Source organism: Desmodus rotundus, chromosome 9, assembly GCF_022682495.2.
Source record: "Desmodus rotundus isolate HL8 chromosome 9, HLdesRot8A.1, whole genome shotgun sequence".
NCBI classification, from domain to species: Eukaryota; Metazoa; Chordata; class Mammalia; order Chiroptera; family Phyllostomidae; genus Desmodus; species Desmodus rotundus.
The window spans coordinates 79718857-79744190 of record NC_071395.1 but is presented as its reverse complement, the minus strand read 5'-3'; the positions used below and the strand labels follow the sequence as shown (position 1 = coordinate 79744190).

At 38.1% G+C, this 25334-nt stretch overlaps 1 protein-coding gene across 1 annotated transcript in view; it reads left to right on the top strand.

The window, feature by feature from the left end:
* NLK (nemo like kinase) overlaps positions 1 to 25334 on the top strand; it is a 151436-nt gene that overhangs the window by 113188 nt on the left and 12914 nt on the right. The window contains exons 4-8 of the mRNA XM_024565222.4: positions 9254 to 9360; positions 10884 to 10969; positions 14381 to 14590; positions 17553 to 17654; positions 22609 to 22695. Coding sequence (XP_024420990.1) covers positions 9254 to 9360; positions 10884 to 10969; positions 14381 to 14590; positions 17553 to 17654; positions 22609 to 22695 — 592 coding nt within the window. The remainder of the gene's footprint in view (positions 1 to 9253; positions 9361 to 10883; positions 10970 to 14380; positions 14591 to 17552; positions 17655 to 22608; positions 22696 to 25334) is intronic.

The window sequence follows — 25334 nt, the reverse complement described above, 5'->3', positions numbered from 1 at the left end:
GATTACCATTGAGTGTAGTTCACTGCCTGGCTCTGGACTTGTTTCCTACCTGGTCTTGTAGCCCATAAAAAAAGTTGTGCAAAATTACAATTACACTAAATACCCCTCACTTTTCTCTGCCTTTCTGATTTATCTATTATAGTCCCACCTCATTTCTCCTCAGTAGAGTCCTTTTTTTGTTGTTCTAAACTCTGTCCTATGTGAACACAGTTTCTTCCTCAGCAGCCTCTGGGGGAGTCTAGCAGGGGGTCCTACATCTTATAGTTGGGTACTGTGCACTAACAACTCTGTTATGCGTTATTCTACAGACTGCAGCGTCATTGAGGCTGCGTTTATAACTTATTAATGGTAACGCGTTTCCATAATTTTAGTATCCAGATTCTCAAAACAAAATCTTTGTGCAAAGGAAAATACTATTTTCAACTTAGGCCTCACCAAAGGCCTGTCCTAAATTTCCAGCAATCTGTGGTTCAGATTTTTTTTCCCCATGTCAAGGGCTACTAGCGCAGCCCTCTACCCCACTCCGTATAAAAAGTTAACTGGGGGTCTCTATTATACATACAGGCGCACGCGCTGATTTTTAAAGTTCTCATTCATTAAATAGGGATTATGAACATATTCAAATAAGTATATATGATTCATAGACACAGGGAAATGTTTATTAAATTGTCATTTTTAGCTTTGTAATTTGCCTAGAGGATAAAAAGAAGACTGGAAGGAGATAAATGCTTAGGAGGCGGAAAGAGGCAAAGAAGAGTATTCGGTAGAAAACCTTACCTCTGTGATTTTTTGAATCTTTGTATTATTTTTCAGTTGTTGGCAAAAGGAAGATCATTGTTGGCCTGTCACCCTGACAGTCCTTCACCCCCTGTCTAGACCTGTTAGATGAGAATGGTCCCAAGTGGTTATGAGGATTAAATGAGGTGATCTGTGTTAAAAGTGGTAGGCAGTTGGCTCAAAAATACTTCTCAGCAAACTGGAATTATTTCCTATTTGAGGTCGTGGCCTACTAGTGACAGAGTGAAGACTATAATTCAGGTACTAGAAGAAATGAATAAAAGTACTTGAGTGGATTTGAGCAATTGCTTCAGACATCTTCAGATTCAGTTCCTTCCAAGAAAGGAAGACTAAAAATGGGAACAGTCAGTGCTTTTGAATAACCTGCCACTTGCGCTGTAAGAATTTGTTGAGATAATTCATATAAAGTACTTAGAAAGAGCGTGGCACATAGTGAGAAATCAGTAAGTGTTAATTGCTTTTATTTTTTATTATTTCTCATGCTTTTTAAAGAAAAATTTAAGGTAAACTATTTTAGGAAACCAAATGTAAGTATGTATGTGTGTAAGTGTTTTTACAGATATAAGTAAATTGCTAGTTAGAATGTGCATGTAATTTAGAAATTCAGTAGTTGAAGAAATCTTAATGGTTTCTTAAGATGTTTAAAGGGTTAAATCTCTGTAGTTAACTGGAATTTAGCAATTCTAATAATTTAGAGATTTCTCTCTTTAAAGTAATATGTCTTGGTTATGCTTCTTTTGGTGGCAGGTCTGGCATGGTCAGTCCCAAAGCCGTACCCATAGGCTTTATGAGGTTAACAACCGTAGCATTGTTGTAGTCTTTGAGTGACTGTTGGTGGAGTGTTGAAGAGTGAACAGAGTGACTTCTCGTTTGAAAACACATGGCAGAGGAGAAATACTGAAAGCTACACCGTGTAATGAAGTATTGAGTTTCTTATTTTTCCTGGTTTTTATAACATGAAAGTAATGTCAATCTCATGAATTTCATTTTCTCTTTTAATAGTAAACAAAGTGGGGGAAAACTTCATGGAAAGGTGACCTCAGAATCTTTACAACATAGATCTGAATCCAGGCTCTGGGTCAGCAGTTTGACCTCTCCCAGCCTTGGAGAGTTACAAATTAGGCATTATGAGAATTAAAATGAGGTGACACAGAAAATGTCATGTGGTACCTTCCTTTCTCTTTTTCTTCTCATAGTACAATAACAAAAAGTAAGTCAGCTTTCTTTATTTCAAAGTAATCTGCATACTGGGATGCTATTTGGTTAATAAATGGGAATAGTAGGCCAGCTTCTGTGGGAAGCAACTTAGTGAGGTAGAGAGAGCACTAGACTAGGAGTCAGGAAATCTAAGGTAGTCTTAAGTTGGTGTTTTTGTTAAGTGATGTTCCCCGTGATTAATAGTATTTGAGAAAGCAACAAAAGGACTATTTTCTACTACATTATAAAGAAACTTCTAAAATGTCAATATTATAAAAAAAAATTAACTCTGAAGCAACACACACAAACACTGTGTTTCTCTTGGGCACCTGAGACATCAGAGCTGCCGTGCCCCCCCCTACATTATAATTGTTCATTTGCATCATTCATTTTTCTGAAGCAAATCAGTACATTTTGAAATACATATTTCACGGAGCTTCTTAACTAATTGCTGCAATCAGCAGCAATTTATTTTATAGCAGGGCTCTTCAAATCACTCTGAGGTTGGTGTACCATGCACAGTGTGTTTTTTATGGTCACATTCTTAATGATGAGTTTTAATAGAGGAAAATGGATAACTTATTAATATTCTCTTGAAAGCCCTAACTTTGGTCCTATAATTTATCTTTACCCAATGGTAACTTAAAAGGCCATAGCAAAGTCGACCCTGTGGGTGCATCAGCTGTTGGAGAGGCTGTCCCATTTAGAAGGACAAGAAAAGGGGAAGAGCACCCAGTTTTTCCTCTTATTTGGAGACCCTCATTAAATTACTCAGAAACAATAATCAGATAGCTGCTGTTCAAGTTAATGGCACCTCTGAGTCCCTGTCAAGAGAGCTTTATTTAATGTGCACCAGACCTGGAGTGATGCAGGTGCCTTTTCAGGCCCTCATTTAATTTAAGCTGCTTTTGTTGGCATGGCAACTAGTTGAGACATCTGGGAGACATTATGCTGGGGATTGAGACTTCAGAGGATTTCTACTAGAGCAAAGCAGAAACCTTATCATAAAGTGGTATGTGTTGCTTCTAGATTTCTGCACCTACGTTGTTAGATCTTCAAATTCAGGAATTGTATTTTCCTGAGAAATAAATTTGTAAAAGGTTGGCCTGGTTGTTGGCTTGTTTTCTATAAAGAAAAAACTGCTTGTGGCATGAAAAATGTATTTCCCCTGAAGAATTTACTTTGCCAGACTAAAGCTTGACAAAACATAATCTCTGCTGAGCGACTTAATCAGTTTGTAAAAATTATACATTTAAAATGTTTCAGTCTTTTATGTTTAAAAGATATCAATGGAGGGGAAAGCATCTCGGCACAGAGGTAAACCAAATGGTAAAGGTAGACAGGGGCTCTGTGTGGTTTTGCTCTAGACTTTCTGGTTCAATTAAAGAGTTTATTAACTGACCCCGTTCTTTTTTAATCCAGCCTATCATTTTCTTAAGAAGCAGAGATATGAAAATAGCCCTCTTAAACTCTCCTTTCTTAATAACTATAACAGGAAGTTGAATGAAAGGTTTTTCAGGGTCACAGACCCTGAGGGCAGAGACGTGGTGATCTAGTTATTTGTGTTTAGCAGAGGGAATACCTGCTGGCTTATATTTTGACAAATAAAATAAATTATTTTGTGAGAGAAATAAAGTACATATGTATGTGGTTTGCTCTGTGTTAGGTTGAACCACATGAAATTATTAAGTTTGTTGATCAAAAATGGTCTAATATTGTCAGTTCAAATCTCATGTTTAGAGTCAACACCACCCTGATATGGAAATACATGTTTTGTAATGTTGAATGAAATGTAATTTTTTTTTCTGTAATGAGTAATTATTTTTAAAATACCTGGTTAGAACCGGACCCATGCCAGCCAGATAATGTTTTTATCCCCTTTCTTTGAAAATGTAGTCACTGTTAGAAGAAAGCATGTGAATGTGATTTTATACTTACTCTCTGTTTTTGGCTTTTGTGTCAGTTTGTTCCTTCTATAAATGAAAACAAGATTTTTAAAGTACCAGCTCTATGAATTCAACCTGATAACTTGAAAAGTAAGATGTTTTCTCTCTGCTGCCTGCATGCAGACCAACAACTGTGACTACTAGCAGTAAAGGTTCTGGCATCACCACTTGGCTGCCACTTTTGTGGATGTGGGAGACAAAATAGAATATAACCTACTCTCCACTTCCATGCAAGAACTTTTCAGTCCTGGCAGGAACAAAAATTGTTAATTCAGCAGACATCGCTGACATCCCATACAGATAAGTGCTTTATACTCTATTTAGGATTTTTTTTTTCCTGAGTAAAACCTCAAGTTCACAACTCTTAATATGGTGATGGTAGTTGTGAAGTTTTTCTTTTTGTTTTGTTGTTGTGGTTTTTTTTCCTGTGTGATGTTTCTTTGTCCCTTGAGATTTCTGGAACCAACTCAAGAATATCAGTATTTCTGATTAAGGCTTAATGATGAAAATAGAAGTTTTTCCTGTCTCTATCCTATGATTAAGATTCTGGTGGGGGCCCTGGATGGTGTGGCTCAGTTGGTTGGAGTGTTGTCCTATAACCAAAAGGTCAGAGGTTTGATTCCTGGTCAGGGCACTTGTCTGCGTTGTGGTTCCGACTCTGCAGGAGGCAGCCAATTGATGTTTCTCTCTCTGTCTCTTTCTCTCTCTCTCTCTCTGAAATGAGAATAAAATAAACCTTCTTAAAAAAAGATTTTAGTAGGGACAATTTTTTTCAGTATATATAAGAGGATTAATATCCTTAATTTGTAAATCACTCTTGCAAATAGAAATTATCACCCAATAGAAAATTGAGCAAAGGACAAGAACATTTCTCTCTCACACACAGACACACACTGTCACTGTCTCTCACTTTCTTCCTCTCTTTTTCTCTCTCATACTCACACATTTATGTAGCCAGTAAACATGTAAGCAGTTTTTAACATGAAAACATAGTTGACAGAACACAAATTCTTACTGCCAGTCCTTCCTGCAGTGCCCCTAAAATGTCAGTAAAGGATGAAACACTGAAAGAGGCAGAAACCTATGCTGGCAGTACTGAGAACCCAGAACAGGGTGCTTCTTGCTACAGAACATCAGATCAACTCAGAAATTGGAGACATCAGGTATCTCAGAAAATGGAGATGTAGGTAGGCCTAAATTCAGGGTTGGTGGCAAGCCTCTAAGAAGTAGTAAGGTGTTTAAATTTTCTCCCGTCCTGCAGACTAAAACTTTATTCCCTGGAGACAGCATGAGCTGAGCTGTGATATCTTTTATCCCTTTTCCCAACTCATACAGAGCCCTGCAGATCTAAGTTATACTACCATGTACCTTAAGCAAGTTACTTGCTTTCTGTTAGCCTCAATTTCCTGTTCGGTAATTGGGGATTCAACCACTGACCTTGGGGGATTGCTGTGAAAATTACATAATTATGATATATTTAAAATTCTTAGTAGAGAGGCTAGTACCTTGTAGGTGCTCAGTAGTTCATTCCACAGATATTTATAGAGACTTAACTGTATGCGGGCCTTATTTGTGAGAATTTGGGATAGACTTGTGAATGAAGCAGACAGAAATCCTTGCCTTTGTGAGAGGGTTGGGTAGACAAACAATAGCCATAATAATTTTGTAAAATAATTACTAAAGGGAAAAAAGTAGAGCTATGTGAGGGGTTGGCACCTGGAATAAGCATGGCAGATGCAGTATTAGAGCGGTCAAGGTAGGCCTCTTTTGAAAAACAAGATTCAAGTGAAAACACAAAGGAGGTGAAAGAGCCAAGCAGATGTCTGGGGAAGTACAGTCTAGGCAGAAGGAACATCTAGAGCAAAGACCTAAGGTCAGGGGGTATCAGACATGTTCAGAGAATAGCAAGGAAGGAAGTGATGGGAGAGAAGGTCAGAGAAGAAGGCCAGGTCATTTATGACTCTGTAAGGACATTTTTAGGATTTTAACTGATGTGTATCATTTTATAGAGTGATCCCACCATTTATGCTATCATATAAGGAAATACTGCATGCCAAATCTCCTTCACTTAACCTTTATTATGAAGTAGAATGTATTTCTTTGGAAAGAACCTGGTTGATAAAACTTAAGATAAAAATCCTATCTAAGAGCCCTGGCTTGTGTGGATTTAGCACCAGGCTGCAAAGCAAAGGGTCACCGGTTTGATTCCCAGTCAGGGCACATGCCTGGGTTGCCGGCCAGGTCCCCAGAAGGGGACGCATGAGAGGCAACCACACATTGGTTGATATTTCTCTCCCTTTCTTTCTCCCTCCCTTCCCCTCTCCCTAAAAATCTTTTTTAAAAATCATATCTGAGTATAAGAACCATAAAATTGTATTTTCTATGTAATAAAGTGACTCAATGTATAGACAAAAATGTAACCATAAAAAATGTATTCTGGGTGTTATATTTTACAAATACAGGGGTTATGAGTCAGTGCGGTAACAGTGGACATGGTAAAACTGGTCAAATTCTGTGGCTAATTTTCAAAGAACCAACAGGATTTTCTAGTATATACTCATCCACCACATAACATGTTTTGGTCAGTAATGTACCACATATATGATGGTGGTCCCATAAGATTATAGTGGAGCTGAAAAACTAATCACCAAGTGATGTCATTAGCTATCATAATGTCATAGCATAGCACATTACTCACGTGTTTGTGGTGATGCTGGTGTAAACCAATCTACTGCACTGCCAATCATTTAAAAGTATAGCACATTCCCTGGCTGGTGTGGCTCAGTGGATTGAGCGCAGACTGCAAACCAAAGGGTTGCCAGTTCGGTCCCCAGTATGGGGCATGCTAGAGTTAACCACACATTGATATTTCTCTCCCTCTCTTTCCCCTTCTTTTTCCCTCTCTCTAAAAATGAATAAATGTTAAAAAAAAAAAAAAGTATAGCACATACAGTTAGGCACACTACATAATATTTGATGATAAACAGCTGTTATGGCTTATGTTTTACTGTAGATGTAAATTTAAAGTAGGCTATAAAACACTATGTGCTGTGTTACGCCAGTACCCTCATACATCTCATATTTACCACATCTTTCAGTTGTGCCCTTTTCTGTTGTGCTTCATTTAATTTTCTGTTGTTTTATTCATTGTGGCCCCGAAGTGTACAAAATCTGCTAATGTTGCTAGTAAGAAGCCATGTCAAGAGATTGACCTGGAAGTGAAAATAAAAGTGATCAAGGACTATGAAGGTGGAAAATCAGTGACGGATATTGGTCAGTAACACATGTCCCATTCCAAAGTGACAGAAGTTGTTAAAGCATCTGCTTCATTAAAGGCAACAAGACTAACAAAAATTTGAGAATGCTTATATCAAACATAGAGAAACTTTTGATGACCTGGATGGATGCCCAACACAGAAGCACGTCCCTCTTGAGCACCATGATGACCATGGCCAAAGGAAAGAGTTTGTGATGTTGAAAGAAAAGGCTGAATTTGATTTCCATGTTGAATTTCCTGCTCTCTCTGGGTGTTTTAAGTGATTGAAGAATCGTTATTCATTACGTAATGTAAAAGTGAGGGGTGAGTCTGCAAGTGCTGGTGTGAAGACAACTGAAGAATTTTTGGAAATGCGAGATAAGTGATCAAGGAGGAAAATTACCTGCCAGAGCAATTACAGTAATAGAGGGGAATGTTCATAGTGCATTATCCGCTTACAAGCAAATCTATGAAGGAAAAAGCAACCAAGCAAACCGCCATGGATATATTGCTGAAAAGAATGACCCCTCCTCAAGAAGAGCCTCAGGCAGGTCCAGCAGGAGGTGTTTTTGAAGAAGGACTTGTTATCATAGGGGATGACAGCTTCATGTAGGTTGCTACCCCTGAGACCCTTCAGTGGGACACGGTGCGGAGGTGGGAGACAGTGACATCAACGATCCTGACCCTGTGTAGGCCCAGGTTAATGTGTGTTTGTATCTTAGGTTTTAACAACAAAAAATTAATAAAATTTATCTAGTAAGAATGTAATGAAAAATATTTTTGCATAGCTGTACCATGTGTTTGTGTTTTAAGCAATTAAATATTACAAAAGAGTTGAAAAGTTTAAAAAGTTTTTCAGTTTATAAAGTAAAAATGTTGCAGTAAGCTAAGGGTAATTATTGAAGAAAGAAAAACTTTTTTTATGAATTTAGTGTGGCCTTAGTGTATACAGTGATGTCCTAGCCTTCACAGTGATTCAGTACTCACTCACCCAGAGCAACTTCCAGTCCTGCGAGCTCCATTTGTGGTAAGTGCTCTGTATAGTTTTTATTTTTTATTTTTATACCATATATTTACTGCATTTTTTCTATGTTTAGACACACAAATATTTACCATTGCATTACAGTTGCCTACAGTATTCAGTCCAACAACATGCTGTACAGTTTGTAGCGTAGGAGCAATAGACTATATGACATATAACGTAAGTGTGTAGGAGGCCATACCATTTCAGTTTAAGTGCATTCTGTGATGTTCGCACAAGGATGAATTCACTTAATGGCACATTTCTCAGAATGTATCCCCATCATTAAATGATGCATGACTTAAATCATAAAATTTGCCCAGACTTACTAAGTTCTTAAGTGCAGGCAGGGTAAGACATGAATCTTTCCTATTCTAGATATAACAGAAGACCTTAACCTTTGCAAGAGTTCTGAGTTCCACATCTCCATTGCTCCCCAGGCCCCAGTCTTTTATCATTTGCCCTGTGTTCATTGAGCAAAACTCTGAGAATATAATAGTACAAAGAATAGGAAGCTTAAAACTTAGTAAGGGAGGTATAAATACGTAAAAAAATTAAAAGAAGTTATTGAGGTTGTATGGTGACTTGAATGTGAACCATTTTATACATTTTTAGGAGTACCATACTTTAACAGTTGACAGATAGGTTGTCATCTTTTCCACTGGTGCTGTGGTGGCCTGGGGTAAGACCACCAACTATCTCTTGTTTGAAATAGACCCTAACACTGGTCTTCACACTCTTCCTGGCCTGGCTGTCATTTAAAATGTTTACCCGTACTTGTCTCTGTTATAATGCTGATTATAGAGAAGTCATTTGGTTATTTACTTACGCTAACTTTTAAACAGTAAGTTATTTAATTTTGGCAATGTTTTATCTTCTGAGGGCTGGGTTCTCACCTCTGTTATGCTGTCTAAAAGCTTTCTTTTGCTAAGCTTTTTCCAGCCACAAAAATGGAAACTATCTTTAGACCTTGGGCCTGCTTTGAGGGCATTGGGGGCTGAATTCTCTGAACTCTCCTTAACTTAATACCTCAAGATATGTTGTCACAGAATTGATGCAGAGTGACCTACATAAAATTATCGTCTCTCCTCAACCACTCAGCTCAGATCATGTCAAAGTTTTTCTTTATCAGATTTTGCGAGGTAAGATTTTCTTTATAAAGAAAAAGATAGTGTCACTGTGTAAATGAAATGTTTTACTTTTCATTTGAACTTCTTTAATCTGACCTTCCAAGGCTTGCTTCTTCCCTAAAGACTTTTTTCTTTTGACCAACATATATTTAATAATCTCTGTACTTGATGTTAAATAAGAGGCTTTTAGGGGTAGCCAAATGGTTCTTATTTTTAGTGATGCCATAGAAGGCGCTAATTGATCAGGTTGTTGAGTAGGTTAATCTTCAGAGGTGAATGAGCAGGACGGTTTGTTGAGCAGCGATGGTTTAGTAGGAGGTGACTAAATTAAAAGTGACTGTGTTCCCTGTGGATGTCATCCTTTCTGCCAACCCACAGTAGGCAGGCCTGGTCAGAGTGTTAGCTGGTCGTACCAGAGGCCAACTCTCGAAAAACAAAGTGACTGTTAAAGCCAGAGCATGGAAGAGATTGATGGAAACTGCTGGCTAGATAATCCTTCAGTCTGGCTTATTAAAGAGCACGGACTTGATAGAGAAACGGTTTGAGCTGACGTTGTTGGAGCTTCCTCTGGCTGTTGTGTCTGTCCTTCAGAATGTTTGCTATTACAAATGAAGAATTATTTAAGCTGAAACAGCTTTCTGACCTAGTAAACTACTGCCCCCTCCCCGACTAAGATTCATATAATTAAGACATTCTTTATAAAGAATGAAAAGCATTAGCCAAAAGGATTAAAACACATACACAATATTAGAACTAGAAAGTTCACCTTCTATAGATTTGTTGGTATTCAGCAGTTGGGGTGAGGGAAGGGAAGATATTGGATATTGGATCTTTTTTTGCATTTGTAAAAAATTAGATTTGCTATATTTTATTCAAAAGACAGCCTTAAAACTATGACCTTTATCTAGCAGTGCTAAAGGCCCCAGTCTTGTAAAATGTCAAAACATTTTAAAAGTAGTTAATTACCCTCTTGATTCTCAGTGGTAGAGAAACTACCAACACATCTGGCAAGTGTCTGAATTTTGTTGCATCAATAAGTATCCGTTCTGGGAAGGACTCCCTGCTGGCTAATGGGAACTGTTGTATTGGAACAGGCTCAGAGTCATGGGTTGAGGGTGTCAACAGCAGAGCTCCGGTAGCCACACTTATGAGTAATTCAAGGGTGTTGGTCAGCCTTAACACCAGTGCCTGAAAAGCCTATCTATACTTAAACCTAGTAATCTTTTGAATTATAGACATTATCTCTAGACTTTTTTAAAATTATTTTATTGTTGTTCAATTGCATTTTCCCACCACCACTCTCCCACACCCCCATTATCTCTAGATTTTGTAAAACTTTAATGACACTATTTTACTGGAGCAAAATTACAATTTTTTTTTATTTTTGGAGGTAAGATTAAGTCAAGCTTTTAATAATGTTCATTATACAGTTATTTAGGGAACCATTTTAATTCTCTGTTTCTATGGTTTTCCCCAGATCACAGGTTGAGTAAAAGGAATTAAATATCTGCAATGAAATCTGCTTGTTATTTCAGGTTTGAAATATCTCCATTCAGCTGGCATTTTACATCGAGACATTAAGCCAGGGAATCTCCTTGTGAACAGCAACTGTGTTCTAAAGGTAGCTTTTCCATTTATTTAAATCTTAGGGAAAAAATCAGAATGTCAAGGCAGGTTTAAGAAAAACATATTTTTCTGAAAGAAATTTATTTTCACCACTTCACCAAAAATTAAAGAACCCAGTCCTCTCTAGTGATACCTCTAGTCATGGCCATAGTAACTAATTTGTAGCGTTGCCTTAGGGTTTCTTCATGATGTTTTACAGTGGAACCTAGAAACAAGAATAGAGAAAGTGATTTCTATTCAGATTATTCCATTATTAAACGAAGTGTGTGTCAGAAGAGATATTGAAAGACCAGTTAGCTTCTATTTATGTGAGAATGGCTTTTAAGAAGACTATTTTTGCACAGCTAACATTTTTATAATGCTGTTTGACTAAGGTAGCAAAGTAGGAAAGTGGAAACATTTAAAAGTGGAAATCCTAAGCCAGAAAGGGGTCGAATGTATTTCCACAATATATAATAGCCGATTATTCCTCTGAAGAATTGCTTACCGGATTAGTCATAGTTGGCAGCCCCAAAGCCTCATGCCGTCAATTTCTGTCTCACTTTTCCTCCAGTACCACCCCTACCCCACTGTTTTTTTGTTAGTGACTCACAAACAGCAAAATCTACATACGTGCATTTCCCCACCTCTGATAGAGCTGTGTATTAGCAGAACTCCTGAATAGTGAGAAGTCCACCACATTTTTCCCCATCATAGAAATTACGGACAAGGGCCTTCCTAGAGCTGTGTCATTTCTGTGTAAGAAAATTTAAATTCCACTTATTTCATGAATAGCTACAGTAATTATGTGGTACTTCAGTCTCCAGTAAATGTGAAATGTTAACATTTTAACTGATTATATTTGAAAAATAAAACTGTTGAAAATGTTTTCTTCTTTAAAAGTTGTCAGTGGGGGAAGACAGACAAAGGAGTTGAAGGGTATTAAGAGGTGCAAACTTTCAGTTATGAAACAAGTCATGGAGATGTGGTGTACAGAATAGGGAATACAGTCAGCACTGTCAGGGAGCCTTGTGTGCTGCCCGATGGTACTAGACTTGTTGTGGTACTCACTTCAGAAGATGTATAGATACAAGTCACTATGGTGTACAACCAAAACTAATATGATACTGTATGTCGAGCGTAATAAAAATAAATTAATAATTAAAAATAAAAGTAATCCAGACTATCATTATTGCTTACCATGTTGGCAGTTAAACTAAACATTAAAACCAAATGTAAATAAATTTTATTTTTTATTTTAAGTGCTTTCCTTCAGCTGTGGGCCAGTTTTCTTAAAAGCTGGTGTATTATGCTGCATTTGAATAAAAATTCTCCCTTCATACAGCCTTCAAGACCCTTGTTCTATTTTGACTCTAAAGAGTCAGTCTTCTGATTCCACAGAGAAATGAATTGTCTCCAAAATCCACAAAATATTCCTTTATAGGTCATTGGGTTCATTCCCCCACTACCTATCTCTATAACCCATTTTTATTTTTTTTTAATTTTTAAAATTTAAAACATTATAGTTAGGAATTCTTTGTTCTATTCAGCCAAATCAGTTTTATGACAATTTAAGCCAGTTTCTTATTTCAGTTTCTGTTGGGAGAACTTCACAAAGCATTTTGTAAAGAACCTGTCATGCTTGATGCCGTAACTGCTTGAGGTCCATTTTCCAAGTTATCTGTTATGGTATTGTAACCTCTGGCTACATGAATGAGTAACTAAAGGAAAATGTCATTTATGAATAAACAACACATGGATCAGAACACACTGAAATTTTGCTCTGCTCCCTTGACTTGTTTTAGTGCCCTATTTTAAAAAGCAGACTAGAGTTCCAGACTACGACACTGATGTTCTCTTCTCAAGTGTACAAACTCATCAAAAATATTACAATAAAACATTTCTTTTAAATTAGTATTTTTTCATATTATGAATATATCGTTTCCTATTAAGCACACAAAAAGATAATTTTGCTGGAATTCTCAGTATCTTTTTGGTTGTCTGATCATAAAAGCCTTTTATTTTGGGTTTAACTTGTCTTCGAGGTAAATTGCCAAAATGACTCCATATCGGACTGATGTTTTTAACAAAGGGCTTGCTTTATATATAACAGAACACTTTTTGTTGGGGGGTGGCTGGGTTTTTTTCTTTAATATAAATACAAGAAAGAGGAAAGTGAATATAAGTTTTTCACTTTGGTTTGGTTTTGTTTTAAAAGATATGCTAAAAATTCATGGGAAAATAATAGAGTTTAAAATATTATGTTATTGAACCCTAGCCTTTGGGAGGATTTGAATATCCCCATATACAAACATGATTCATTTGATGGAACCAGACATAATAAATTGAAGACAGAACGAGAGGGTTGTCAAAAATTAGGGGTAAATTTGTTTTTCCTTTAAAGTAGTGGGATTTTAAGGTGCCAAACCTTGTTCTGAATAAAACTTATGCTGGAACCTCAATGTAGAAAACAGACAAAATGTGTCGTTGTGTCCCTTACATTGACTCATAAAGTTAATCAGTGAGAGCACTGGAGCTTAGTTGGCCATTGCTGTCTGATCTCATCCTCCGTGCAGCCGGTGTTTGCTGTGGTGGTCCAGTATCAGGAAGATCTTGATTCCTAAAAATAAGCAGAAGTTGGCTGGCACTGCGGCTGTTTACTAACAGCTCACCTTGCAATCTCAGCGTACTTTTCAGTTAGACAGAAATAGCAAGGAAAGATTTGTTCTTAATTCTACATATTAACCAGCCTTTCTCATTGACTGTTATGTCTCTAGGTTCTAGCATATTGTCTAAAAAACATACAGCCACTCAGTTAAATATTTATGGCATGAAGAAGAGAATGAATCTGGTAGCACTGGTATTACACAGTGTGCTGCATTTTGACATTTCACATTTGCATGTGAATTAGTATTTTAAATAGATTCATGTGAAGTTCAGGTACAGTGTTTATGAAACTCCTGAAGTAACTCCTCAGAACTATATTTAGCAGGGCTCAATTTGAAACCCATAGTTTTAAAGAAATTTTACTATATATATTCCATAAAGATAAAGAACATAACTCAGAAGGTCTTCAAGATACATCTTTTTTTTTCCTTATAATATCTTCCTTGATAAGCCAGCCTTGAAAATAGATTGCTTGGTTTCTACATTAAACATAGAAATACACATTCAGCTATTTTCTTTTGATTTAGTTACCAATCAGAAAGTGAGGTGAGACACATATTTTTAAGATATATCATTTTACATAGAAATATAGAAGTTAGAGTTTTCTTCCCTCCTTTACAAATAAGATCAAATTATATATTAACAAATATTCTCTACCTATATCTTTGAAAACTATTCAAAGTTCAAAGGTCTATCAAGATTTTATTTGTTGTTTCACTTTACCATGTTTGACAATACTTTGGTAATCTTTTCTATTTAGATCTGTGATTTTGGATTGGCCAGAGTGGAAGAATTAGATGAATCTCGTCATATGACTCAGGAAGTTGTTACTCAGTATTACCGGGCTCCGGAAATCCTGATGGGCAGCCGCCATTACAGCAATGCTATTGACATCTGGTCTGTCGGGTGTATATTTGCAGAACTACTAGGACGGAGAATACTGTTTCAGGCACAGAGTCCCATTCAACAGGTATGATACCACTTTAGGCTTTTGAAGCTTCCAATTCTATTACAGATTTAAAGGAAAAATCATCTTGCATACATGTGTTGGACTTATTGTACTGTCTAAATTGATTTAGCAAATTCCAATTTGCTTAAAATTCAGAAAGTTATGAAGTAGATTACAGATTCATTTTATAACTTACAAGCCTATTAGAGGGAGTGTTCACTTTATTCCATACGCCAGTGCATAGCAGCATGGTGCTGTTAACAGTTTGCACAGGAAACATTTTCAGTTGTTAGAGGGCCTCTGTTCTTTTTGACTGAATGGGTCTGACTTGAAAATGTATGTGGTGACTTAATGTGCTTATAGTTTATGTGTAGAATATAAATTTTGAGTGTTGGTTTCTCTGAACATTTAGAACATTTCTAACCTTTATCATGGGGCTAAAATATTTGGTTATGTCAAAAAACATCAGAAGCTGATTAAAATGTAGCTTTAGCACACCATGATACTTTCATTGTCTGCCTTTATAGATAATTCATTATTACACATTTTCTTAGGATAATTTCTAAGTATTTTTATTGATAAATTTTAATAATATTATGTGCATGAGAATAATGTAACAATGATGAGCTCATGCTGTGGAATCAAATAGGTGGGTTCAAATCCTAGTTCTGCCACTTAACTATATCTATTAAACCCTGGGCAAGTTAAACTGTTCTGAGGATTGTTATGCAGATTAAATGAAGTAGTAAAGTTGAAAATAAGGCCTAGCACTCAGAAAATATAGTGGTGATATGCCAGGATGCTAGGGATACAGCAGTAAATAAGACACAGTTCTTGCCTTTGTAAAACTTTCACATGAGAGAGTATTAAGTAAGTAAACAAATAAATATAATCCTAAGTAATGATACATTCTGTGAAGAAAAGTCAAAGCAGGTTAGGGATAGAGAATGATGATGGAGCAGAGCAGTGCTAAAGAATTCTCTAAAGGAATAACATTTGAGGAGTGACCCAAGGGAAAGGAGGGAGCAAGGTGCCAGGGAAGAGTATTCCAGGAAAAGGGACAGCCAGCATAATAAAGCCCCTGAGGCAGGAACAGTTGTGGCATGTTGGGGGTGGCGTGATCACGGAAGAGCATATCGGAGCTGAGGTCAGAGAGAGCGAGCCTGACCATGGCAACCTGATAAAGACTTTGAATTTTGTTCTATGCAAAGTGTGTTGGAAAGCTATGCGAAGGTTTTGAGCAAGGGTGTTTAGATTTGATCGCATTTTAAAAGATCACCCTGACTGCTGTGTATCTCTGTAAGTAATTCATGTACTTGACCAAAAATGGAATCATTACTTTTTATTCTCTTTCTACAAAGAGTTGTTAACTGATTCATTAGAAATTATATATGCTGTGATCAACATTTAAATTTATTTCTCTGCTATATATTCAAAGTCTGCTTTTTAAAGTTTACATCTTCAAAATTGATCCTAGTGATAAAAACTTATAATTTAATGCTAAGTACTATTGACAGTATCCATTTCATTGTTCAATACTTTTGGAAAGTAGAGTTTAACAGACTTACCTGTAAGACTATAATTATCATATCTGGACATAAGAAGCTGCCATACAGAACATCTTAAGTAATATATTAAACAAGGATCTTGGATTGCTGCTGAAAAGAACATATAAAGGAAAGTGTGAAGCAACTGGAATGGGATTCAGATAGCTCATTTTTTAGAGAAATACACAGGCCTTGAGTTTGCCAGTGAGACGTAGCCACTGAAGGAGAGCTCAAATCTATCATTGGTGTATTTGGGGGCAAAATGTCAAGATGTAAAATGGAAAAAGAGTAATTTCTAAATGGAAGTAATTTTCTGTAGCATTTTTTAATATCTTTGGGAAGTAAATAGCTTATGTGTTGCAATACCAGACTTCATTAAAAATGTTTCTCATCCATGGGTCTATCCCATTTAACACAATTTTCTGAGTGTATCTATTTGTTTTCATGAGCCTCTCTTCCCCTTCTGCCTTTGAGTGTAGTTGTTAGAGGTCCAAAAGTATCACCAACACATTTTTTCCAAAAAACTTTGTAAAGAGAGCTTTACTTCTGTGCAAAACAAGCTACTTAAAGATTCCATTATTCTGGAGGGCAGTGGTACTGATGGGACCCCCAGTTTAGATAAGTGCAGAAGAAAATTGTGCTTTGTATTTGGCGACTCCTGCACCGGGAAAAGAGGTATTTTCTAGGTAAGAATTTTCCATTTTGAAGGATTTCTAACGAAACGTTATTTCTAATTAGGTTATGAGGTTACAACAAATGTGGCACTACAGAATATTGTGAAGGTGCTTTGGTACTTACAAAGACCTGCTTGTGAGAAGACCGTTCTTACCGGTCTCTTTGATTGTGTCCACTAACTAAATGTGGCCTCAGCTGATATCATACTTAGATCATAAGTACCACAGCTTCCGGTCAGTGTAACAGATTTCTAGCATAATGAGATGTAAAGGGGTGTGTGACTGGCTCAAATGTTGACAGCTTAGCTTTAATTTTAGATGTAGATCTATAAGTATTTACTAAATTACAGCTGCTTGATTTGTGGATTATTTCCTTTATGAGCCTGAATCTATGTGAGACATCAGAATCTATTCATTAACTGTATAACTGTTAGTCATAAGCCATCAGCTAAAGGGCAGTTCACCTCTGCAAGGATCATTGATGCTATGGTACCAAGACACAGGGCAGATAGATGCAGACTCCCAAATTCCTGTAGCCTTAAAAGGCCATGTTTGCCAAAACGTGTTTTCTATATTTCCCATATGGGTTCCTAATAATCATTTTTCTGTTTTCTTTAATAGTCTCAAAAGTGAAAATAGGAGCTCCTACTAGTTAACCTGGAACTTACCTTAGGTTTATTTCCCCAAATTTGGTCCTCATCTCTAATGAAAAGTTGTTTCCATGAGCTTACTGTGTCCATCTGTATTTCATGTTTCCTGTAGTTGGATTTGATCACAGATCTCTTGGGCACACCATCACTGGAAGCAATGAGGACGGCTTGTGAAGGCGCTAAGGCACACATACTCAGGGGTCCTCATAAACAGGTAAAAGAAGGAAGGGGTATCTGTATTTAACAGCCATCTCTTCGGGCAGGATTTTCCTTCCAGTAGAGTAGTGAAGTGAGGATTTTTAAACAAAATTGTTAACTTGTAAGTGTTATTTATTCTGTATGTTATGTCCATAACTAAGAAAATATTAAATATTGCCCTAGCTGGTGTGGCTCAGTGGATTGAGCACTGGCCTGTGAACCATAGGGTTGCTGGTTCGATTCTCATTCAGGGCACATGCCTGGGTTACAGGCCAGTTCCCCAGTAGGGGGTGCATGAGAGGCAACCACACTTTGATATTTCTCTCCCTCTCTTTCTCCCTCCCTTCCCCTCTCTCTAAAAATAAATAAATCTTTTTAAAAAATGGTTCCTACCTCATTAATATAAGTTGTTATAATGATAAAGAGATAGTGGATGCAAGGACAACATGTAATAATGTCTGACATTCTAAACACTTAGTAAATATTAACACTGGTGTGGCTCAGTTGGTTGGGCATCATTCTGCAAAGTGAAAAGCCGCTGCTGGTTCAATTCCCAGTCAGGGCACCTGCCTGGGTTCAGTTGGGGTGTGAACAAGAGGCGACTGACCAATGTTTCTCACATGGATACAGTGAACACATATATAAGTGGAACAACAAGTCAGTATATCTCTCCCTCTCTCTCCTTTTCTCTCTCTCTAAAATCAGTAAATAAACATTTTTTTAAATTTTTTTACTGAGTTAGTCATCCTTAGCTACTCTCCCACACCATCCCAGTCTCCTCTGGATTAATTAGATAGTACCTTTCCAGACATATTTTTCTATGCACTTATTTACATGCATTTATACAAACAAATATGTACTATTGTTTGTTGGTACTTCTTGAAAACTATAGATACACAGAAGAACCTAATTAACTGTCTTTTTAAAGTTACAAATTACTGCCTCAAATTGACTTGTGTTGGTTGATAACTTTGCACATCTCCATGCTGTGTAACAGTCAGGACTCTTTCCAGTGAAACTCAGTTAAACTGGCTTAAGCAGAAAGGGAACTTACTGGCTCATGTAACTGAAGAGCCTTGAGTTCTCACTGATTTCTGGCCCTGCTGACTTCAGGTAGTCAAGTGATGTTCCATACCAGGAATCTGACTCTTTCCTTTTCTGTTTTCCTGGGTGTTGGCTTCATTTTCAGACAGGCTTTCCCTTGCGTGTTGGCAAAAACTGGAACCAGCAGGCCAGGCCTTTTGTTCTACTAGCATAACCAGAAATAATATTTGGAACTTCTCTGATTCAGTTAGGAATGTGTTTGTTTATAAGTAATAGAAAATCGTGCTTACAGTGGTTAAAAGAAATAGGAGTTCATTTTTTTTAATATGTTGTCTCCCAGGTGCAAGACAGGCAAAAAAAAAAAATTTCTATCTCATATAATGAAGGTAAATAAGGGAAAAGACGACGGGGGGTATGTGTTGGGTTAGCCATTCCATGTCCCTAACTTGTTTGAGGCCACGTGCCTATCCTGGAGCCAGGCATGGCACCCAGGAGAACAGGTCATTTGATACCCCAGGCCTGAGTCAAGTGCCATCCTTGGGGTTGGGAGGTGGAAATCAAGGCCAGACAACCCACGTGAGCGTGAAAAGAGAGTGGTTCCCTAAAGGTCAGGGAATCCTGAGGGGACAAAAACACGGTACGGTGTTTTTTATTTATTGTCATTTTTCTACAACTCAGTCTTGGATGAAGAGAATCTTAGCTGGCACAGCCCGAGTAAGTGTCTATTTAGTAGATACTTGCTGAGGCACTGACCCGTTGATAGGATTAAAAAGTCTAATTTAGTCCTTTTGTTCACCTCCTTTAAGATTTTCGTTTTTCCTCAGATTGTTCCCAGCTAAGTGTGTCAGAAATAGATACAATATTTTCACTGAAGTTAAAATAGTCCTGTCTCCTGCCCTACCTTACATTTAATAGAATCAGAGTATGTTAGAGAGTTCATTTAGTTCGAACTTCTTATTTTTTCAGGTAGGAGTTTCTTTTATATAACCCCAAAGTGCTTACTGTTGTGCATACTCAGTCAGTGTTGCTGGCGGACGAACACAGCTTCTTTGCTGCCCAGTGAGAACTAAGAGGAACACCTAACAGGACTCTAAAAGGCTCGCCGCCGTGACTGCAGGGCCAGCACGCTGCAGTTGGCTTATGATAACTGTGGTACATCCATTTAGGGCCTCTCACCCAAGTCCAGAAGCTCATCCTTGCTTCATTTCGCTGACAATTAATCACAGTCATTAAAAGAGCACTCTTTATAACCCTTCCTGTCCTCGTGATTCAGCACTGGCGCCCACTCACTCCCACATTGCTAAGTGACTTATAAATGTGCAGAACAAACAGAAAATGGACTGGTATATTTTTAAAAGGGGGAAAGTGATGTACGTAATGTTAGGGGAATTGGCAAAAACTTTTTTCCAAGTGGGATAGTTAGGGCATATTTTTAAGCATTCTATTTTTTCTCTTATTCAAAGTGATTCCACTACATTTGATGAGAAATATAAATTTGTCTAGTTCTGATACCCTGTGCCCAACTGGTTTCAACTATAATGGCTGGTGAATTAGAAGGAGAGATAATTGAATTTGAAATGCAGTATCTCTAACATTATATCTTTCCTGTGGGGTCAGTGCTAGGAATTAAATTACTAACGGTTATCTTAGTGGAGAGGTATCAGCAAGAATGAACTGACTATTCTTTTTCTCTGTGCCTCTTTGTTTTTAAAGATTTATTTATTGTTAGAGAGAGGGGAAGGGAGAGGGAGAGAAACATCTATAGGTTGCCTGTCCCTCACCCCCACCAGGGACCTGGCCCACAACCCAGGCATGTGCTGGGCTGAATCGAACCAGCAACCTTTCGGTTTATGGGACAATGCCCAACCTATTGAGCCACACCAGTCAGGTGTGTCTTTGCCTCTTTTTAACTTGCACATAAACCCAGAAAAGGAGAAAGCATATAATATGACTGTTCTAGGATGAAATTAAACTTAGACTTATTTTTAGCATATCTGTTGGGATGTACTTCTGTAAAGAAAGATACAGTTTGGGGTGGGAGGGGTGTTTAAAATTTTAGGTAGTCTTAACATCCACTCATTTGATGTTTCATATCCAGGTGTCCTCAAGTCTTACAAATTTTGCCTTTTAATTTGTTCTCTATCCTTCATTCAGTGACTTCTGGAACTTATTGGTTATGTTTTCCTTGCCCACCAAAGAGGTGTTACTTACCTTTGTTGCCCCAGCACCTAGCCCAGGACCGGCATTTGGATGGGATGTTGGTAGGTAGGAAAGCCTGTGCTGGTGCAGCCTAGTAGATGAGAAAGCCAAGGTTCAAGTGACCTACCCAGGGCTAGTGATAGCACAGTTAGAATTTGAACCCACGTACTCTTGTACTCAGTCCAGTATTCCCTTCTCTAAGCTATAACATACCTCTGAAAATAGCATGAGGTGTAGATTCACTTTGGAAAGTGGAAAGGAAAGAATTGCTTATGGTGAGACATTTGAGTCAGTAAGAATTGGATGGAATTTGGCTACCAACCTGCACAAGCCAGTGAAAAACAGGACAGCTATTCAGTCAAACCAAGAATCTCAATCTTTTAAGAATATGAAAGTACTTCATTTTATGTAACAAAAAATTCTTAGGGAGAAATATATATCTATTGAGGTATAAGTTAAATCTCTTCCTTACACTCTCCACACACATGCCCCCCTTATCTGGACTAATACAAATAATTTCAGAGCCACCACAGACTTACATATTTTTAACAAAAAATACTTCTCCACCTGCAAACATGTAAATGCACCAAGGGATAGTAAGTTGGTCTACAAATATTTGAATGCCAGCTATATATGGTTCTGTGTACATAAGGCTTTTTATCTGTAGTAGTCCAGTCAAGTAAAGTAAACTTAAGAGATCATTTAGTCCAACCTCCTCATTTAGTACTTAAGAAAACTAAGATTCAGACAGGTTGACTTATCTAATTTGGTAGTGAACTTGAACCCCCATCTCATTTTATACCCATCCCATCTTATCTCTCTCACTCCTTGATTCTGAAGAAAACTTCTATAAGTGAATAATTACCTCCTGAGGATTCTGAGGTGTCCAGTTCTTGTTGCATTTTCCTATGTGGCTTTGTTGGGAGGCGGCAGATACGTAAATCTTGTAGCAAGATTCTGAGGCTGTAATTGAGATACCATGAGACCTTTTAGTGTCACTTCTATGACAGAGCAGTGATGCCCTTCACCTACTCTGTCCCAACTGTCCAAGCAGTGAAATTGAAGCTTTATAAGCTCTGTGGCTTTTCAGGTCATAAGAGCCTTCTCCTTGCCTCAGTGCAGGAGGGTGAGATACGGGCACGTGGACATGCCTGCCACTTAAGAAAGGCAATTAGTGAATGAGAAATCAAGTGCTAAGGGCAAAATAGGTGGACCCAGTGAAAACAATGGCATACTCTCTTAGAAGATTCTGTAACATCTTAAGTGTCTTACAGCTGCTTTAGGACTGGTGTTTTAGCAGCTTTATGGTAATGTTGCCATAAGACATAGTTCACATGCTTACTTTTTGCACAGTTTACAGGCTTAACTTTGCATGTGGCCAAGGAATTAAATCCTTTTTCTCCCACTCCTAGGTATCTCTGACCTTTCTTTCTTGCCAAAGCATTTACAGTACAAGGCTAATGGGAGCTCCATATCTACAGGATTAGCTTTCATTTTCCAGAGCTTTAACTTCCAATTCGTAATCATGCAAAAAAAAAAATGTGCTACTGGAAGTCTATGACTGTTGTTGTTTTTAAAGACTGGTTAATGAGGGAAATATTCATTCCCTTTGAGTTTTGACTTACATGCATACATTTTTTGAGCTGGGTACTTACCGTGTCATAAATTAGCCATACTCAATATCTCTTATACTCATTTACATATTCGAATTCTTTATTTTTTCACAGCCATCTCTTCCTGTACTTTATACCCTGTCTAGCCAGGCTACACATGAAGCTGTTCATCTCCTTTGCAGGATGTTGGTCTTTGATCCAGTAAGTAGTGTCTATTTTTATGTTTTGTAATGAATTTAAGATACATTTGTTATATGAAAAACATCAAGAGATGGACAATGTAAATAATGACTTTTCAAAAAATAAACTTCTGTCCCCAGTTTCATGTATATCATGCTCGCTCATCACACAAAAGTTTGGTTACTGACACATAAGAGCTGAGGTGAAGAGAGATGAGGAACTAACTGTACCATCCTTATTTATTTCTATTTGTAAAAGGAGTTTGACACCAAGTTGAATCAAGGGAAAAAATATTAACATTATTTGGAAAAATCTGCCCATTATACTGCACAAGGAAATGTTTACTCTTTAATTTGCTGTGATGGTAGTCTTTCCAAATGCCATTTTTTGGACTTGACTCTTTTGACTCAATTCTGCTCTTCATTTATTCATTCATCCAAAGAATATTTATACTCACATCTCTACCAATAACTATTGTCAAGACTAAAAAATGGAAGCATTTATTTTTTTAATTATATTTTATTGATTATGCTATTACAGTTGTCCTGATTTTTTCCCCTTTGCCCCTCTCTACCCAGCACCCTCCACTCCCTCAGGCAATTTCCCCACCATTGTTCATGTCCATGGGTCATGCATATAAATTCTTTGGCTGTTCCATTTCCTATACTGTACTTTACGTCCCCATGGCTAGTCTGTAACTACCTATTCGTACTTCTTAATCCCCTCACCTCTTCACCCATTCCCCCACACTCTCCCTTCCATCTGCAACCATCAAAACACCATCTGTAACACCATCTGTAAACACCATGATTCTGTCCCTGTTCTTCGTGTTTGCTTAGTTTGTTTTGCAGATTCAATTGTCGATAGATTTGTAATTTTTGCCATTTTATTGTGCATAGTTTTGATCTTATTCTTTTTGTTAAATAAGCTCCTTTAACATTTCATATAATAATGTTTTGATGATGATGAACTCCTTTAGTTTTTTCTTGTCTGGGAAGCTCTTTATCTGCCCTTCAATTCTAAGTGATAGCTTTGCTGGGTAGAGCAATCTCGGTGGTAGGTCCTTGCTTTTATGACTTTGAATATTTCTTGTAGCCTGCAAAGTTTCTTTTGAGAAATCAGCTCACAGTCTTACTCCCCTGTAGATAACTAACTGCTTTTCTCTTCCTGCTTTTAGGATTCTCTCCTTATCTCTAACCTTTGGCATTTTAATTATGATGTGTCTTGGAGTGGACTCTTTGCGTCCATCTTGTTTGGGGCTCTCTGTGCTTCCTGGCCTTGCGTGTCTATTTCCTTCACTGACTTAGGGAAGTCTTCTTTTATTATTTTTTCAAACAGATTTCCAGTTTCTTGCTCTTTCTCTTCTCCTTCTGTCACCCCTATGATACAAGTGTTGGACCTCTTAAAGTTGTCCCAGAGGCTGCTTATACTGTCCTTACTGTTTTGGATTCTTACTGCTTCCTGTTGCTCTGATTGGTTGGGTTTTTGCTTCCTTATGTTCCATGTCATTGATTTGATTCTCGGCTTCATCCATTCCACTGCTGTATCCCTGTAAATTGTTCTTTATTTCAATTAATGTATCCTTCATTTCCGACTGGATCTCTTTTATGCTGCTGAGGTCCTCACTAAGTTCCTTGAGCATCCTTATAACCAGTGTTTTTAACTCTGCATCTGATAGATTGCTTATCTCCATTTCATTTAGCTCTTTTTCTGGAGATTTGATCTCTTCTTTCATTTGGGCCATGTCTCCTCTTCTTTGTCTCCTCATTTTAGCAGCCTCCTTGTGTTTGTTTCTATGTATTAGGTAGAGCTGCTTTGACTCCATGTCTTTGTAGTGTGGCCTAATGTAGTAGGTGTCCTGTGGCACAGCCTCCCCTATCACCCTACCTGGGTATCTGGGTGCACCCTTTGTGTGGGCTGAGTACACCCTCCTCTTGTAGTTGAGCCCTGGTTGCTGTTGGCAGGTCAGTGGGATGATTTACCCAGGCCAGTCAGCTGCAAGGATTGGCAGCGACCACTTACCACCAACCTCCGCCCTGTGTGGAGGATCCGCTGTGCAGGTGCTCAGTGATGGTGCTATGACATCTGTAGCTGTGCAGTGGGTGTGCTGGCTCTGGGGTTTCCTGGGTTGTGCAGGCCAAAGACAGCTCCCACCTGTGTTTTGCCCGGGGCCACCATGCTGAGTTATAAATCAATTTGGGATGGCTGCTACTTGTGCTGGGCTTGGAGATTCCCAGGCAAAGCCAAGTTGTGAATCATATCTAGGCTAACTGCTGCTAGTACCAGGCCTTGGGACTACTTTGTAAGAGGTATGGGGGCCTGAGGGCTTGCTGAGGCCGGCTGTTGCTCGTTTGAGAGGATTTAGGGAGTTTTGAAGCACGAGCCAAGACCAGCCATCCATATGGAAAAGCAGCTTGGGTGGGCTCATGAGTTGGGTGGGGCAGAGTCTCTGGGGCTCTCCAAGGCAGGTCAAACAGTGTAGCCAGGTTGATAGAGTCTCAGGTATGGGACCAGCTTGCCAGCTCTGTGGGGGAGGGTTTAGAAAAGGGACAATGGCCTCTGCTTGCCTTGACGCCAGACACTTCCGTTTCTCCCAGTATACCACTGGTAACTTTCAATCCGCCATCCCTGGTGCTGGAGCCCAGAGGGAGTGAGTCTGA